This window comes from Suillus plorans (assembly GCF_016647745.1).
Source record: "Suillus plorans strain S12 chromosome Unknown HD556scaffold_19, whole genome shotgun sequence".
Taxonomy (NCBI): Eukaryota; Fungi; Basidiomycota; class Agaricomycetes; order Boletales; family Suillaceae; genus Suillus; species Suillus plorans.
The window spans coordinates 533,845-546,935 of NW_024537403.1; the positions used below are offsets into that span (position 1 = coordinate 533,845).

Below are 13,091 nucleotides of genomic sequence, written 5' to 3' on the forward strand. Positions count from 1 at the left end.
AATCAATCCTTGTTACATTTACCATCGCCTTATAGGGGTAATAAGCAGACTAGTGGAATTTCAAGGTGCAGAATTCGAATGGTATGGGTTGGGTGAGCACGAGGCATTCATATAACTACATGCCACTTATTTGTTTCTAACGAATACCGTTGCGATCAGAGCTGAACGTTGAACACCAGGAAGCAGATTCATTGTCCACGCGAGTATGCGGCAATTACCAGATCACACGTCAGTACACATGATGAGTGCGCAGTATTAGCCATCGGTTGACCATATGTTAATGAAGATTTGGATGCATGCATCAAGAATACGATGGTTTTCTGAGAGCGAAGTAGCCGCTGACACGCATATAGCCATCTAACTTGAATGCCTTTTGACGCACCCGATATCTGACATCGATCATCGATGGATGGATCGAAATATTAACATAATGATCAACTCAACCGTTCACTCTGGACGGGAGACAAAGTGAGTTTCGCTGCAGACGTAAGTTAAGTCTAGACTCGACTCCGTCGGGAGAGGGTCCAGGTTGAGTAAGAGCGGATGGCAGCCGAAGAACAGCCTCGTGGTACTTCGCCACACTGTGGCGGCGTGGTATTGACTCCTCCAGTGCCTCAGATGCGTGTATTAATACCAACGTCGTCTCATCATCTAAAAGGGCAGACCACAGATACCCTTCGTCTTCACCAATACCTTCCACTGGATTTCGGTTCTTTGCACAACTATAGAACCGTCAGTGCTTACTACGCGTGCAAAGGTCACACTTCTATCAGTTGGGGTCTTCATGATATTGATACCTTTTCAGAGTGATATGTCGAAGAACGTAGCCATCATTGGTCAAACTGGGGCGGGGATAAGCTCCCTCGTTAACATGCTTTGTCTTGATGCCAATGCTCCTACCTCGTCCGACACAACCAGATGCACGAAGGAAGGGAAAGAGTACCAATGTAATCTTGAAGATGGATGGATGTGTCAAGTACATGACACAGTTGGTCTCGGAGAACCAGGACGATGGCAGTTCAGCTTCAAAAGCTTCAAGTTCGTTCGGAAAGCGGATACATGGCAGCTCGAACTTGAAGAGTACTTAACGAAGAAAAACTTGGAATCGTGGGACCTTCTGATATACTGCATACCGGGAGGCCGAGGCCTTCTGAAGAAATCGCATGGGCAAAACTATAAGAAAGTCAAGTCGATGGCGGGCAGTGTGCCGATCGTAGTGGTCGTTACCCATTTGGAGAATTTCAAAGATCCTTTGGATAGTTGGTGGTCGGACAATCTGAGTACTCTCGGAAACCTCGGTATTCCGGAGAATACTAAACATGCATGCATCACTGCACTACCCAAGCATGCACTTGAAACATTTTACCAGAAAGGAGACCTCTACGATAATTCTCGTGAGGGTCTCAAAACTCTTATCAGAGGCATTCTTTGGCCCAGCACTGGCCACCGGCGCCGGTAGCACCTACTAACTACAAGTCCATCTCATCTTTATCTTACGAATTTTATACAGACATCTCACTTACTACGTCATGGGTGTAGTATCACTCTGAAGTTATGAATACTAGTATCCGAACTTCCTCGCTCGTCAACCTAGTATGCTATTCTTTACTCGTATATACCACTTATTGCAATTGTAGACCTATTGAATGAAGCTTAATCACGCCTACCTCCGTCGAAGTTTTGGACTAGCCCAAGTTGAGCCCAAGTCTATCTTCGGCCGTCCGCGACTCCGCAAGCATCTTCACCCAAAACTTCCATGTCATTCCTCATCATTACCGCTGCAGATGTATCCAGAATTGTATCATCAATCCACCACTCCAGGCTTGAGAATTTAATGGCTTTCGTATTTCATACACTATCCTCAGGTTCTGGCTTCGATGCCCCGCTGCGGGAAGCAATCACTATGGCGCAGCACAATGCACTTTTCATGCCCGCACGAGTGCAGGTACTAGGGACCAGCATCAAGGTGGTCTCAATTCCGCGTCATCCTGTTGATCAAGGCGGACTTCCCGCCTCCAGCCTGGTTTTGGACGAAACCACGGGCGGCATACGTGCAATCGTGAACGCGAGGCAACTAACAGCTCTTCGTACAGCTGCTGGTGCGCTTTCAGTCCATTCCGATAGACAACCATAGAAATCAATTATACACATGAGCAGGTTCCCTGCTTGCTACACGTCTTCTCTTGTCTGTTCGAGACCCAACCACGTTCCTTGCTTTCGGAGCAGGCAAGCAAATTGAGGCGCACGTGGATCTCCACCTTCGTGCCTATTCGACTATCAAAACTTGCACGATAGTCAACAAATCAAACAATCAAAGACTGACTGACCTTATCATCCGCCTAAAGTCAGCTCATCCAACAGTCATATTTCAGTCTCTCATTTTGAAGGATGACCTTGCTCGATTGGAACAAGTTACTCGTGCAGCCAATATCATATGTACGGCTACATCTTCAAAGGAGCCACTTTTCGAGGCGAAATGGGTTTCTCCAGGGACGCATCTCAATCTCATTGGGAGCTACACGCCTGAAATGGCAGAAGTTTCTTCAGAGTTGCTACATCAGGCTGGAAAAGTGGTGGTGGACTCAAGAGAAGCATGCGCGTCTGAGGCTGGGGAGCTCATAAAGGCCAAGTTTAATGAAGAGGACATGGTTGAAATCGGAACGCTAGTCCATTTTGACAACGACTCACCAGATGCTGACTACAAGAAGGTTCACGCGTTGTGCGACAAGGTAAGACAGGCTGGTAAAATCACTATATTCAAGAGCGTGGGCGTAGGATTGCAGGACGTAGCCATCACGAATATGGTGGTGAATCTCGCGGGAGAGATTGGTACTCTTTTTAGCTCCTATGATTAATTTTGATGATCAGTTCTACTGAAACAGTAGATCCACAAATATACACTAGGCCTCACTAGCTAGAGCAACCTGCTGGAGAAATTCAAGGGTTCTCTGCTCGCTAGGTCATTTACAATTTTTGCAGTTAAACAGACATAACCATACCTTGTACATGTACAATTTACATTCTTACAGCACGCCTCCAAAGATTCCTGTCATCATAGCACTCCCCATACTCGATCAGACCCCCAAGAACTTGATCAACCATGGTTCATCACAGGAGTGAACGTTTACTCGTCAATTCATCCCAACGTCAAATTCGTGTTTGATGTTATTATACACGAGCGAGGGCATTGTGCACGTGCGAATGGAGGGAAACGACATGACGTCAGACATAACATAGCAGCCCTTTATTGAGTGATCACGTGACGATGTTTTCTGAACGATTGACGGAAGGGACCGAACTTCACCGAAGACGGTCCACGGATATGCTCGGAGCTCCTCATCGACTGTCAACCCTCTCGAAATCACGCCTTTCCGGGGTGGCATAGAACAGGCCTTATTGAACGAGCGCGGCTTATTGCATAAACTAGCTGAAGCCTGAATACATCGAAGGCGAAGGGTAATCCGTTCTCCAAGTCAACTCTGCAGCATGGTTCAAAGGCGACACCCAACACGCCTTCTGGGACGAAGCCTTCTCCACACAGACAGAAAAAAAAACCTCAAAGTATGTCCCACACTCACCATCAACACTGAGATTACGCCCACAGGCTCTCGCTCGACATAACTTTCACAAACCACGCCACATATACAAAATCCCTGAACATGCCACGAGCCACTCCCTCCCAAGCACAACAAGCTCCACCGCAGGATACACAGACCCCTTCTACCTCTACAATGCAGACGTTTTGGAATACCTCTCACACTCGCCGACCTCTCTCTATCGCTTATCCAAGCTCATTCTGCAACGTCTATAGTGGTTGTTTCAAATGAACTTGCATCGGAAACGTGGATTGATATCGCTCATGTAGAGAAAGCCGGCGTAGATATGCACTGGATATCCGAGTTCGGGATCCTAAACGTATTCCTACTCCCAGGCCCAGTACCCACCGATATCTTCACGCGATACGCACACCTGACGGGAACAGCGCCCCTTCCAGAGGTCACTCGGCTATCACCAGTGCCATTGGAACTAACTTATAAATCAAACAGGCCACCGAAACTTCATGACGGGAGGCCCCTGGCCCACAACCGCGTTGCTGATGATTGTTTGTGCGTTTCAATTGCCAAGCTTCCGCTCAAGCCAGTTGCCACTTACATAGCCGCCCTTTGATTGGATAATGCTTCATTTACATGTGCTATAGAGAGAAAAACCATTGTGGTTTGTAGCCTTAGTAACTAGTTCGAGTCCATGCTTGTAGACGGACGACGCGGGCAGTATAAATGTACAGAACGTCGTTGGGCTCCTCACTATTAACCCGTCTGCAATCCAATGGTGAGGCATTAATCTTCCCTGGTACTCTTTCTGCTGACAAGTCGTTTAGCCTGAATCTACCACACCCTTGCACATGAGCTCGCACTTTAGCCTCTTCGAGGACGATTGCGTCGAGTCAGATGCCACCAATAGTGCCACTGACCCAGAAGACGAGCACACACTTACTACTTTGGGTGAACCCTCCCTCAGCCAAGAAGAAGAAACGCTTGGCTGGGTTCCAAATGACATTCATCACCTTAATTGTTTATGTTTGAAGGCGAAGTATAGGAGTGCCCAGGACAGTCCACAGGTGCGCATGAGTCATGAGTCGCGTTTGCATAGTTAGTTACATTCTTATGGACGGTTGCGACATAGCATTCGGCTAGAAAATTCTGGGACCCATTGACGTGTTCACTGGGTTCGACTTCTTTCCCACCTGCTGAGTATTTCAAAAGATACCGCTTGCAACGTGCTGAAAAATTTCAGCATGCACAAGCAGCAGCTGCCGAGGCAGAAACCCGATCTCGTGCAGCTGACTCAGGAGAGTCAACCTCTAATCACTCGATTGCTTCATACGATTACGAATCGGAACAATTGGTTTCTGAAGCCCCTGAACCAGTCGAGGAATGGAGGCCTCTGAGACCCGAAAGTCCGAAGTGAGATGTTGATGATTGAATGTATGTAGTTGTAGTATTATATGTTGTGCATGGAGACCCTTTCATTGTAAATGTAAACCGGGGGCCCATTGCGAGAAACATAGATGGATTGTGTAATCCTCTTGGCCTGCTTGGTAGCTGGAGGAGATGATAAGTACTAGTGGTATTTCGGTTGAACGTCAACAGTTTGTACAGCCACACCAGATCGGATATCAGACGCTGGAACACACGTTGATCTTCAGATAGAAAATCTTAATCAACTCTAGTGCTCGAGGAGCACGAAAAACCTTCTGATCCAGAACCAAAAGCCAAGTAGTAAACTGTCTATACAACCTGTCATCTAACAGGAATGCAAAAGATCATCATCTATATGATTGTCGTGCAGAGTCAGCAATAGGTAGATGTCTGTATGGGACGTTCGTATATATAAATCAAGCCTCGAACCTTGACCACATGCACTAATCACAAACACCAACCCACAGCCCGCCCAATATCCCTAATACTCCTGCGATTACTCAAAGACAAAGCCGTCGCCAGACTTTCCCGCTCCTTATCCTTTCGGCCCTGTAGCCCGTATGCTTTAGCCAAGTAGTACCAGGCCTCAGGAACGTCCCAGCCAGGTCCTCGGGTGAGGTGGCCGAGAAGCCCAGCGACTAGATCAGCCTTATCTGATTCAACCGTGCCGGCCGATGACTTCGTGGAAAGGTGGATGCGACACAAGTGCACAGATGCAGCGATATCGTCAGGCGATATGAACAGGGCTTTTTGAAAAGCTTCTAAAGCCTCTGTATTACGATCTAGCACCATGTAGTATAACCCAAGCTGTGTCATGATTAGTGAACACGCATGATAGCAGACATGCGATATACGCACCTGCACCCAAACAGCGGGATTTTCAGAGTCTTTGACTTCTGCTTCTTGGATTGCGCCTTTGGCTTGCTCGATTTTACCAAGTCGTCGGAAAGTGGCAGCAGACATGGCCCAAAGGTCGCTTATAAGCTTGTCGTCTCTCGTCGCGTGGAGTATAGGTGTATCCTCCTTCACCGGAGGAAGCGGGGGAGGCGGAGCGGGTGGTGACTCGATGGGTGCGACAGCTGCATTATGACGAATCAGAGAACGCAGCCGGCGGCGGGAGTGTATTGACGACGCTTGGTAATTATGGTTCTGTAGCACAGCATGAAAGTCTAAAACAGATTGTGAAGAAAGGCGTGGTGGGTAGAACAAAAAAGTAGTTTACCTGGTGCAGAGCTTGTCCTCTTCAAATTTCCGTTGCGCACAACGCCATTTCCGAGTTTCCTCGAAATGGTACTGATCTTTGCCTGCCCTTTATGGACGCGGGCTTTCAGCATCTGTTGCACTTTCCTACCAGTGCCATCCGCTGAAGAGGAGCGTCTACCCTTCAGCGAGTCCTTCTCATCCACGCTGAGTGTAAAACGTCGATGCGGCTCTGCAGGCGTTGCAGGCGTAACAGTGATCGGCGGAAGCTCCGATGATGGGAGGTCTTGATGGCCAATGGAAAGACCCAGAGATCCATGCTGGTCTACACTAGGACCTTTTTCATTCAGGGGGTCCTGCGATGGCTGATGCAGCACTGATGACGTTTGTGTAGTCCTGGCGCCAGTACCGGTGTCTATTGACGACCTCGCTGATCCACACAAACCACAACCAGATAAAATCAGTTCCATACAGCCCGAGGTGGGATCAAGAATAGGGGAAGCTTGCTTCCTAGACTCACGCTGCGTCTCTGTCATAGACCCCGAAGTGGAGGGCGACCCTTTGCGTTCCGCGACCCAGCCAAATACATCAACCCACCGCCCTTCTGCACCCTCAGGGCCTTCTATGTGTTCGGCGAGTGCCATCTGCGTCATTCTGAGCTGGAGGGCGTAATCAAATGCGTCACGGGGAGAAGGCAATGGATGGTTGGGTAATGGTCGGAGGAGAGTGGCAGATGGTGGTATAGTGGTTGCGTGTGGATCAAGAAGCCTCTTGTGCTCAGATGTCGTACCATCAGCATCATTCAGCGGTAGATGTGCAGATGGGAGTTTTGAATGACCTTTCACTTGTGCATGCTGATGGTCTAACTCAAAGTCTTGAGCCTGGATACCATCAGCTATAGGTTCTTTCACCACGATGTCATTTTCCGCGTCGAGTCTAGCTGGACTTTCCATGTCCTGCTTCCTCTCGTCTAGTTCTGCGCCCACTTCTAAAACACTGGCCGCCTTCTCCCACTCGCCGTTAGCACTAAGTAACAGACCGAGAAGATGCCAATGTCGAATCTCATCAGCATCGTCTTCAACGGATGCACGAGCGGACACGATCGCCTCGTCCAAATTTTGCGAACTTCCAGGGAAAGAAAGTGCGATCGCGAGCTGATGGTGTGCAGCAGGTGTGGGGTGGATCGCAACAGACTTCAAGTAGGCGGCGAGGGCGCGACCTAGGCGAGCCTGCCGGGTGTAGGGGTCCTGTTCTGATATAACATAAGATTCAGTCATGGAATATAGAAATATCAGAATAGACAGACACCTACCTATTATTGCCAGTGTTGTATAACATACGCCTTCGGCCAGCGCGACTCTCGCCACCATCTCCTTGTCATCCTCATCCAGCCTCGTCTTCGCCTTTTCGATCATGTCCCCTGCCTCCTTGGCATCGTCGATACCATCTTGGCGTGAAATGGAAAGACGACAAAGCATCCGGGCACCATCGATAAGCGTCTCAACCCAATGACGATCCGTGTCGAAGTCATTGTCCACTCCTGCTTCCCGTGCTTTCGAAACAACCTGAACGTATAACCTCAGGGTGCGTTTAGCCAGCTCCGCATCCCCGGAAATGGAAAGTAGTCGTGTCATGTGTCGATAAATACGATATGAGTTGAAGGTGAGGCGGGTAGCCCACCAGAGCATCTATATCGGGTCAGTGAACCGATAGAAATCCAGCCAACGCAATCTTACATCGAGAACCCAACGGACAGGGTCAGACATGGTTCCATTGGTCTCCCACACTGCCACGCACAAGTCTACAAAATCCTCCACTTTGACGTTACGTTCACCAGCCTTGGGGAAAGTAGTGCAAGCTCCTAGAATTGTGCGATATTCATGGATGACTGAACGAGCAGTACTTATCCATTGGGGTGGTTTTGCTGATTGAAGTGACAAGTTAGGGGCTGAAGTTGATGACGTCTGATGTTGGATGATTAGCGCTCGGAGGTGGAGGACTGCAACTGTGGAGCGGTGACCTGTGCGAAATGTCGCCGGCCAATGCGCGCTGCAAGCATGATAATGGGTGAACATGGTCAAAATAAGGCCATCGTTCTCATCCAGACAGCAAGACCGCGAAAGGATAGATATCGCCCTGAACATGAGACGTTCTGCCCAGCGCCACAGCTCGCGGTAGTTGTCGAATGAAGCGGGAGATGAATACGTGGCAGCGAGTGTTCGTGGTATCTCGGACTCGATATTACTCAGAAGTTGGAGGGCGGATGAGTAGGCTTGAATGGCTTTCTTGGGTTGTGATAATTTTTCACAACACATGCCTATTGGAGTGAATGTCAATGCGGTGAAGTAAGTGATGGAAAGGCATACCTTGTAAACATGTGCTCCTTATAGATTCAGTGATTGCCCAAGCTCTCCCATCCTTGATGTCAGCTGTCGAACCAGGATAGTCAGCAGAAACAAAACTACCGGTCCATGAAGATGAGGTTTCGGCGATTGATCCAGGTATCTGGAGTGCGGAATTATCTGAACGAGTGGTGAAAGATGGAGGTATATGACTCTGCGCCTCGAGCAGCTTTGGTACTTTGGACAAGTACGAAAGGCATTCCGAGAATTGGCCGAGGGCATACGCGTAGAGCGCAAGTGCAAGATGAAGAGACTATGGGACCATCTTTATTATTGCATGGAATAGGGATGGAAAATGAATTACATCGGAATTCTTGCTGTCCAAACTCTTTAATGTCTCATACCCGCCTCTAGCCTCCTCTATCCGCTCCGGTTGTAAGAGACACTCGTCGCCAAGAACGAACTCGTCATCATTTTCTAGACCTAGCTGGTCCACGTTCTGTGTGTCCGCTCCGAGCAGTAAGAATAGAGCTTGAGTTTGTGATGCGACCTCTGCCACGTCTTGGAAACCTTTACAGTGTTTGTTGAACTTGCGCAGTATATGAAACCAAGACAATGGGGAGCCATTTTGAGCTGTTCCTGGTGAAGGAGACGACCATTGACCTGCAGTGAGAGCAGCCCTTAGTTGAGCCCAGTAGTACTTGTCCTTTGCATGGGCCATGTATGCTCATCATTGTAGGATGGAGTCCTTATGATACTTAAAATTCGACCCCCCAAAAGTCAACCCCCATTTTTAACCACCTTCCTTTTTTGGCCGTATGGGCGTTGCTTGTAGCTCTGCCTTTGCATTCAGTCAGTCGTTCGTTGTCTTGTTTTCTGTATGTAGACATGGCTTCGTCTTCTCCACCATCGACACCACCAGCACTGACGCCGGATGACACTGGCTCAGCTTCTACAGACTCTCAAAGTCATGCAGAAGCAGCAGTCAAGAACTTGAAAACGCGTCGTTCGACCGCTTTCTACCCTAACATGAACTCTGCCAACAAACCAGTGAAGCCATTTAGCAGAAGCGCAGCAAAACGTCAGAGCGTCATGACACTTGGAAGCATAGAACATCTTCAGCACTATTTCACAAAGACAGGCATCGTCGCCAAGCCCAAGTGTGTATTTCTTTCTCACATCGACTTTTTGCTCATACTATGTCAAGCCCATCGAAGAAGCTTAGCAATCAACTCGTCCCAGCTCTTGGTGGAATTTCTGCAGCAAAATCCGCTAAAGCGTCATTAGGCAGTCTATTGGAGTTTGAGTTGCCCCCATCACCAACTATTCCGCAGATCCAGCAGCCGGCTTTCCCTCCGTTTGTGAAGACATATGAAACGGACCCTGAAGCGTTCCTTCCAGGCGTCGTACAAGACCTCATGGTTGTTGCAGACGCGTGGGGCTTGTCAAGTAGTAAAAATGACGGTCCGAGACGCGATCCTGATCTCCTTAGCCCGCACACGTCCAATACTCCCCGAGATCGCTTGGATATTCTCAACTTGCTCAAGATCACCACGCGCGCCATTCGTTCAGTGCGCAACTACGTGATCACATTACCTGACGATTCCGCTGGAACTCTCCGCAGCCAGTACCGCAACAAGGTCACGGCAAGTTCACCCCACCCGAAAAGAAACGCACCGCACCAGAAAGCCCAGGCAGATCCCCTGTCACTTATCCGCAAGTCTGCGTTGGAAGTTTTGGCTGTTCTTCGCGAACTCGAAGAACGCTCACGCGTACCTCTATCCGACGAAGCTTATGACGTGCAAAGCGATCACGGTTCTATTCCTGATCACGGTGGTACATCACCATCGCGTGTGGCATCACCCGCTGCGCTTTCAGACATGTCTCATGATCACGATCACGACCTTCCTATAGATCCAGACATGTCGATTTCTTTCGTGCACGTACAAGGTCGACAGGAATCCGTGCCGGTGTGGGAGGATGACTACTATGACTCGATCATGAATGAAGAGGAAGGGGAAAAGAGACATCACTGGGACGACCGTTTGGTACTGGGCGGGGGCTGGCTGTACAAGCAAGACATGACGCTGACTGACTTAGCGAAAGAGGAGGAAGTCGTGCGGCGGTATGTGGACGTGGTAGATGATGTTCTATTCGGAGAAGTCAAAGAGGGCAAAAGAGGCTGGGAACGAGAACACGAGAGGTTTGTAAAGAAAGAGAAAGAGAGCCGGTTGAAGAGTAGGCGCGTTAGCGCGGGTGACGCAGATCCTTTTCGGTCTTCGTCCTCGCCTCCATCGTCCAGGCGGGTGGTATCGACCGGTTTGCTAGATTCAATGCAGAGACTTACCATGATGGAAGAGAATGAGGAAATGACAACTCTTTCTGAGGAGGAAAGCGTGGATGAAGATGATTTACCCGAGTGGGCGATGCGTGGATCCTTTGCTGAACACCCATTGGGTTGGTCCTTTAATTACTTAATTCTCCCAAAGCTAATCGAGTTCTGGCAGGCCGAGCACATGCCCTCATCTACACTCTGCTTCCGGAACACCTTTGTTCGTTGCTACCACCTGCGACAGATAGAAACGCGTTCCTTCTCGCACTTTCGTCCGGCCAGTTTCTGTGCATAGCATACAACACCGGAGTCCGGTGGTCACGTAAGCCCTGGGGTTTTATTTCGCCCGATTCTATCCATGATATCGTGGCACTGGAAGCTGTGGAAGACGAGAAAGAAAAAAGTAAGACTGGCTGGACGTTTAGACGAACAGATAACCTTCGATTGTGGGCTGCGTAAGTTTTTTTTCTCTTCTCCAGGTTGCATTTCTTGATGTCAGCCCGTCATCCATCTAGCGCACTAAAAATTCGATATCTCCTACCAATGATCGTACCCTCCGCACCCAGCCAGATAGATCACCAACTCAAGCCTTCACATAGCACGCCAGCAAACTCCCCTTCGAAGATACGGTTCCCCTCCACAGAACCCCCGATCATCTTCGATCCTCGCCTCGTTGCGCGCAAGGATGAGGGGTGGGAAACGATGCTCCAAGATACCCTGCTTAGATGGGTGGAAGTCGTTGTTGATGAGCGAAGAGGCGAGCGGTAACTTGGCTCTTCTCTCATCTCCGTTCATCCTTCCTCTTTTCTCGCGTGGATCCTTCGTTATTTGGGCTTTTGGCAATTTTATTTCTATTCCCTCAAGACTTCATGAATAATCATACTATTTCAATCACACCATGCATCTATATCCCTATTACTACCTGCTCTCTTAGCTACTCTATTGCAGCTGTTTACTGTAGATGGATATCGCATACATACCTACTCAAAACACCATCACGATGTACCTCATTTATTTCAGAAATTCACTACAAAGGTTAACGCAGCACAATTAATGTAGGGTGTCGGTATTATGCGGTGGAGCTTTTGCTGGCACTTGTGGCGAAGTTTGGATTAACTTTGAACGTTGAACGTTTGAACAGAGCAAAGTCTTAGGGGAAACTATGAGTGTGTAGTTGGTCCAAATCTATGTAACGATCAAAACAATTGTGACTCCGCATGGGGATGATAATCGCTCACGCAAACATGTTAGCTGAGAATCTCTAATGGAACCTACAGAGGATTATTCTTTCCCTCCCGTCTCTTTTAAGCCTCTTTTGACTGAGATTTCCGGGCTTCTGAGGTCGACTTCGTCGACGCTTGCAGTGGCGGAAACCACAACGGGTGGTCTCGTGTCAGCTTCCCTGCTTTCTGTATCTGGAGCGAGCAAGTTCTTCGTGGGAGGAGCGACAGTGTACACCACAAAGTCACGGAGGACTTGGGCAGGTTGGACCGATGAGAACTTGGTGAACTACATGTTTGTTTATCGCAGTGGCTCATTACTGTCAACCGGCTGCTAATGGACTGTCCTGCCTAGTGGGCCCACACCGGAACTCGTCACAGAGCTCGCAGCGAACGTCAGGGAACAGATGGATGTCACGTACTGCATCGGGGAGTCGGGTGCTACAGGTCCCACTGTCCCGGGACCGCCGTTTGTCCATATGTGGGCCTCACTATTCTCCATGTCGCTGATAACTCGACATTGATTCTTACGACTTGCAGAGCAGGGCAAACATGTATTACCGTCGTGTCTCATGAAGGTTTTGCGACTCGTGTCGTGAACACAGGTGTCGCAGATAGAGAGAAGAACATGATGGCTTTCACAAAGGCAGCCTTGGTGCTGCTCAGGGACGTTCTTGCAGGAGACGTTAAACTGGAGCAGCAGTGCCGGCCTGACTCAAAGAGTTCGGAGGTTACGAAGCTTTGAGCATTTTACGCCATAGTATCAGGTTTCTCCATTTCACATGCCATCGTCACCCACTATACTCTACTGCAACCGTCACATACATATTGCCATATGCATACCTACCTAGGCCTGATGTCGCTGATACGTGATGTGATCTACCTCAGTTGTGATCTACCTCAGATTCCTCCCGGCCACCATCATCTCTTGACAATGTTGCCAAACAGCCTTGAAGACATATTTTAGCAGCAGGGCATGGTTTGTCGAGACTACAGAGCTCCATTGTGCTACACTACT

At 48.9% G+C, this 13,091-nt stretch overlaps 7 protein-coding genes across 7 annotated transcripts; 6 read left to right on the plus strand and 1 right to left on the minus strand.

Moving 5' to 3' along the window:
- Positions 1-811: 811 nt before the first annotated feature.
- HD556DRAFT_1234491 (uncharacterized protein) lies at positions 812-1,459 on the plus strand (the record flags this gene model as incomplete). The annotated part of the gene is made up of 1 exon (XM_041297664.1): positions 812-1,459. One exon carries the CDS (start codon positions 812-814, stop codon positions 1,457-1,459), a length of 648 nt encoding a protein of 215 aa, XP_041161921.1.
- A 229-nt stretch (positions 1,460-1,688) lies between these two features.
- Positions 1,689-3,208, plus strand: HD556DRAFT_300156 (uncharacterized protein). The gene is made up of 2 exons (XM_041310189.1): positions 1,689-2,099; positions 2,158-3,208. Exons 1-2 carry the CDS (start codon positions 1,757-1,759, stop codon positions 2,853-2,855), a joined length of 1,041 nt encoding a protein of 346 aa, XP_041161922.1. The 5' UTR covers positions 1,689-1,756; the 3' UTR covers positions 2,856-3,208.
- A 341-nt stretch (positions 3,209-3,549) lies between these two features.
- Positions 3,550-4,241, plus strand: HD556DRAFT_300380 (uncharacterized protein). Its single transcript, XM_041310192.1, has 4 exons — positions 3,550-3,813; positions 3,866-3,996; positions 4,047-4,106; positions 4,199-4,241. The coding sequence occupies exons 1-3, from the start codon at positions 3,660-3,662 to the stop codon at positions 4,062-4,064; spliced, it is 303 nt and encodes a 100-aa protein (XP_041161923.1). The 5' UTR covers positions 3,550-3,659; the 3' UTR covers positions 4,065-4,106; positions 4,199-4,241.
- On the plus strand, positions 4,196-5,197 carry HD556DRAFT_300387 (uncharacterized protein). The gene is made up of 3 exons (XM_041310193.1): positions 4,196-4,329; positions 4,379-4,618; positions 4,684-5,197. Exons 1-3 carry the CDS (start codon positions 4,327-4,329, stop codon positions 4,966-4,968), a joined length of 528 nt encoding a protein of 175 aa, XP_041161924.1. The 5' UTR covers positions 4,196-4,326; the 3' UTR covers positions 4,969-5,197.
- A 49-nt stretch (positions 5,198-5,246) lies between these two features.
- HD556DRAFT_300391 (uncharacterized protein) lies at positions 5,247-9,276 on the minus strand. The gene is made up of 7 exons (XM_041310194.1): positions 8,886-9,276; positions 8,546-8,834; positions 7,916-8,496; positions 7,492-7,867; positions 6,202-7,431; positions 5,838-6,148; positions 5,247-5,786 (listed from the first exon to the last, which is right to left on the minus strand). The coding sequence occupies exons 1-7, from the start codon at positions 9,240-9,242 to the stop codon at positions 5,427-5,429; spliced, it is 3,504 nt and encodes a 1,167-aa protein (XP_041161925.1). The 5' UTR covers positions 9,243-9,276; the 3' UTR covers positions 5,247-5,426.
- Positions 9,277-9,363: 87 nt separating this feature from the next.
- Positions 9,364-11,869, plus strand: HD556DRAFT_300476 (uncharacterized protein). The gene is made up of 4 exons (XM_041310195.1): positions 9,364-9,681; positions 9,729-10,978; positions 11,029-11,308; positions 11,369-11,869. Exons 1-4 carry the CDS (start codon positions 9,410-9,412, stop codon positions 11,619-11,621), a joined length of 2,055 nt encoding a protein of 684 aa, XP_041161926.1. The 5' UTR covers positions 9,364-9,409; the 3' UTR covers positions 11,622-11,869.
- HD556DRAFT_300590 (competence-damaged protein-domain-containing protein) lies at positions 11,870-13,012 on the plus strand. The gene is made up of 3 exons (XM_041310196.1): positions 11,870-12,368; positions 12,429-12,554; positions 12,614-13,012. The coding sequence occupies exons 1-3, from the start codon at positions 12,118-12,120 to the stop codon at positions 12,816-12,818; spliced, it is 582 nt and encodes a 193-aa protein (XP_041161927.1). The 5' UTR covers positions 11,870-12,117; the 3' UTR covers positions 12,819-13,012.
- Positions 13,013-13,091: the final 79 nt, after the last annotated feature.

Coding starts and splice junctions, on each gene's coding strand:
- HD556DRAFT_300156 (XM_041310189.1), top strand. CDS start 1,757: ATGTCATTCCTCATCATTACCGCTGCAGATGTATCCAGAATTGTATCA. Junction 2,100..2,157: donor AGCTCTTCGTACAGCTGCTG/GTGCGCTTTCAG, acceptor ACACATGAGCAG/GTTCCCTGCTTGCTACACGT.
- HD556DRAFT_300380 (XM_041310192.1), top strand. CDS start 3,660: ATGCCACGAGCCACTCCCTCCCAAGCACAACAAGCTCCACCGCAGGAT. Junction 3,814..3,865: donor ATTCTGCAACGTCTATAGTG/GTTGTTTCAAAT, acceptor TCGCTCATGTAG/AGAAAGCCGGCGTAGATATG.
- HD556DRAFT_300387 (XM_041310193.1), top strand. Junction 4,619..4,683: donor GTGCCCAGGACAGTCCACAG/GTGCGCATGAGT, acceptor GTTGCGACATAG/CATTCGGCTAGAAAATTCTG.
- HD556DRAFT_300391 (XM_041310194.1), bottom strand. CDS start 9,242: ATGGCCCATGCAAAGGACAAGTACTACTGGGCTCAACTAAGGGCTGCT. Junction 8,835..8,885: donor TGGACAGCAAGAATTCCGAT/GTAATTCATTTT, acceptor ATGGTCCCATAG/TCTCTTCATCTTGCACTTGC. Junction 7,868..7,915: donor CTGTCCGTTGGGTTCTCGAT/GTAAGATTGCGT, acceptor GACCCGATATAG/ATGCTCTGGTGGGCTACCCG.
- HD556DRAFT_300476 (XM_041310195.1), top strand. CDS start 9,410: ATGGCTTCGTCTTCTCCACCATCGACACCACCAGCACTGACGCCGGAT. Junction 10,979..11,028: donor CTTTGCTGAACACCCATTGG/GTTGGTCCTTTA, acceptor GAGTTCTGGCAG/GCCGAGCACATGCCCTCATC. Junction 11,309..11,368: donor AACCTTCGATTGTGGGCTGC/GTAAGTTTTTTT, acceptor TCATCCATCTAG/CGCACTAAAAATTCGATATC.
- HD556DRAFT_300590 (XM_041310196.1), top strand. CDS start 12,118: ATGGAACCTACAGAGGATTATTCTTTCCCTCCCGTCTCTTTTAAGCCT. Junction 12,369..12,428: donor GAGAACTTGGTGAACTACAT/GTTTGTTTATCG, acceptor TGTCCTGCCTAG/TGGGCCCACACCGGAACTCG. Junction 12,555..12,613: donor GGACCGCCGTTTGTCCATAT/GTGGGCCTCACT, acceptor TACGACTTGCAG/AGCAGGGCAAACATGTATTA.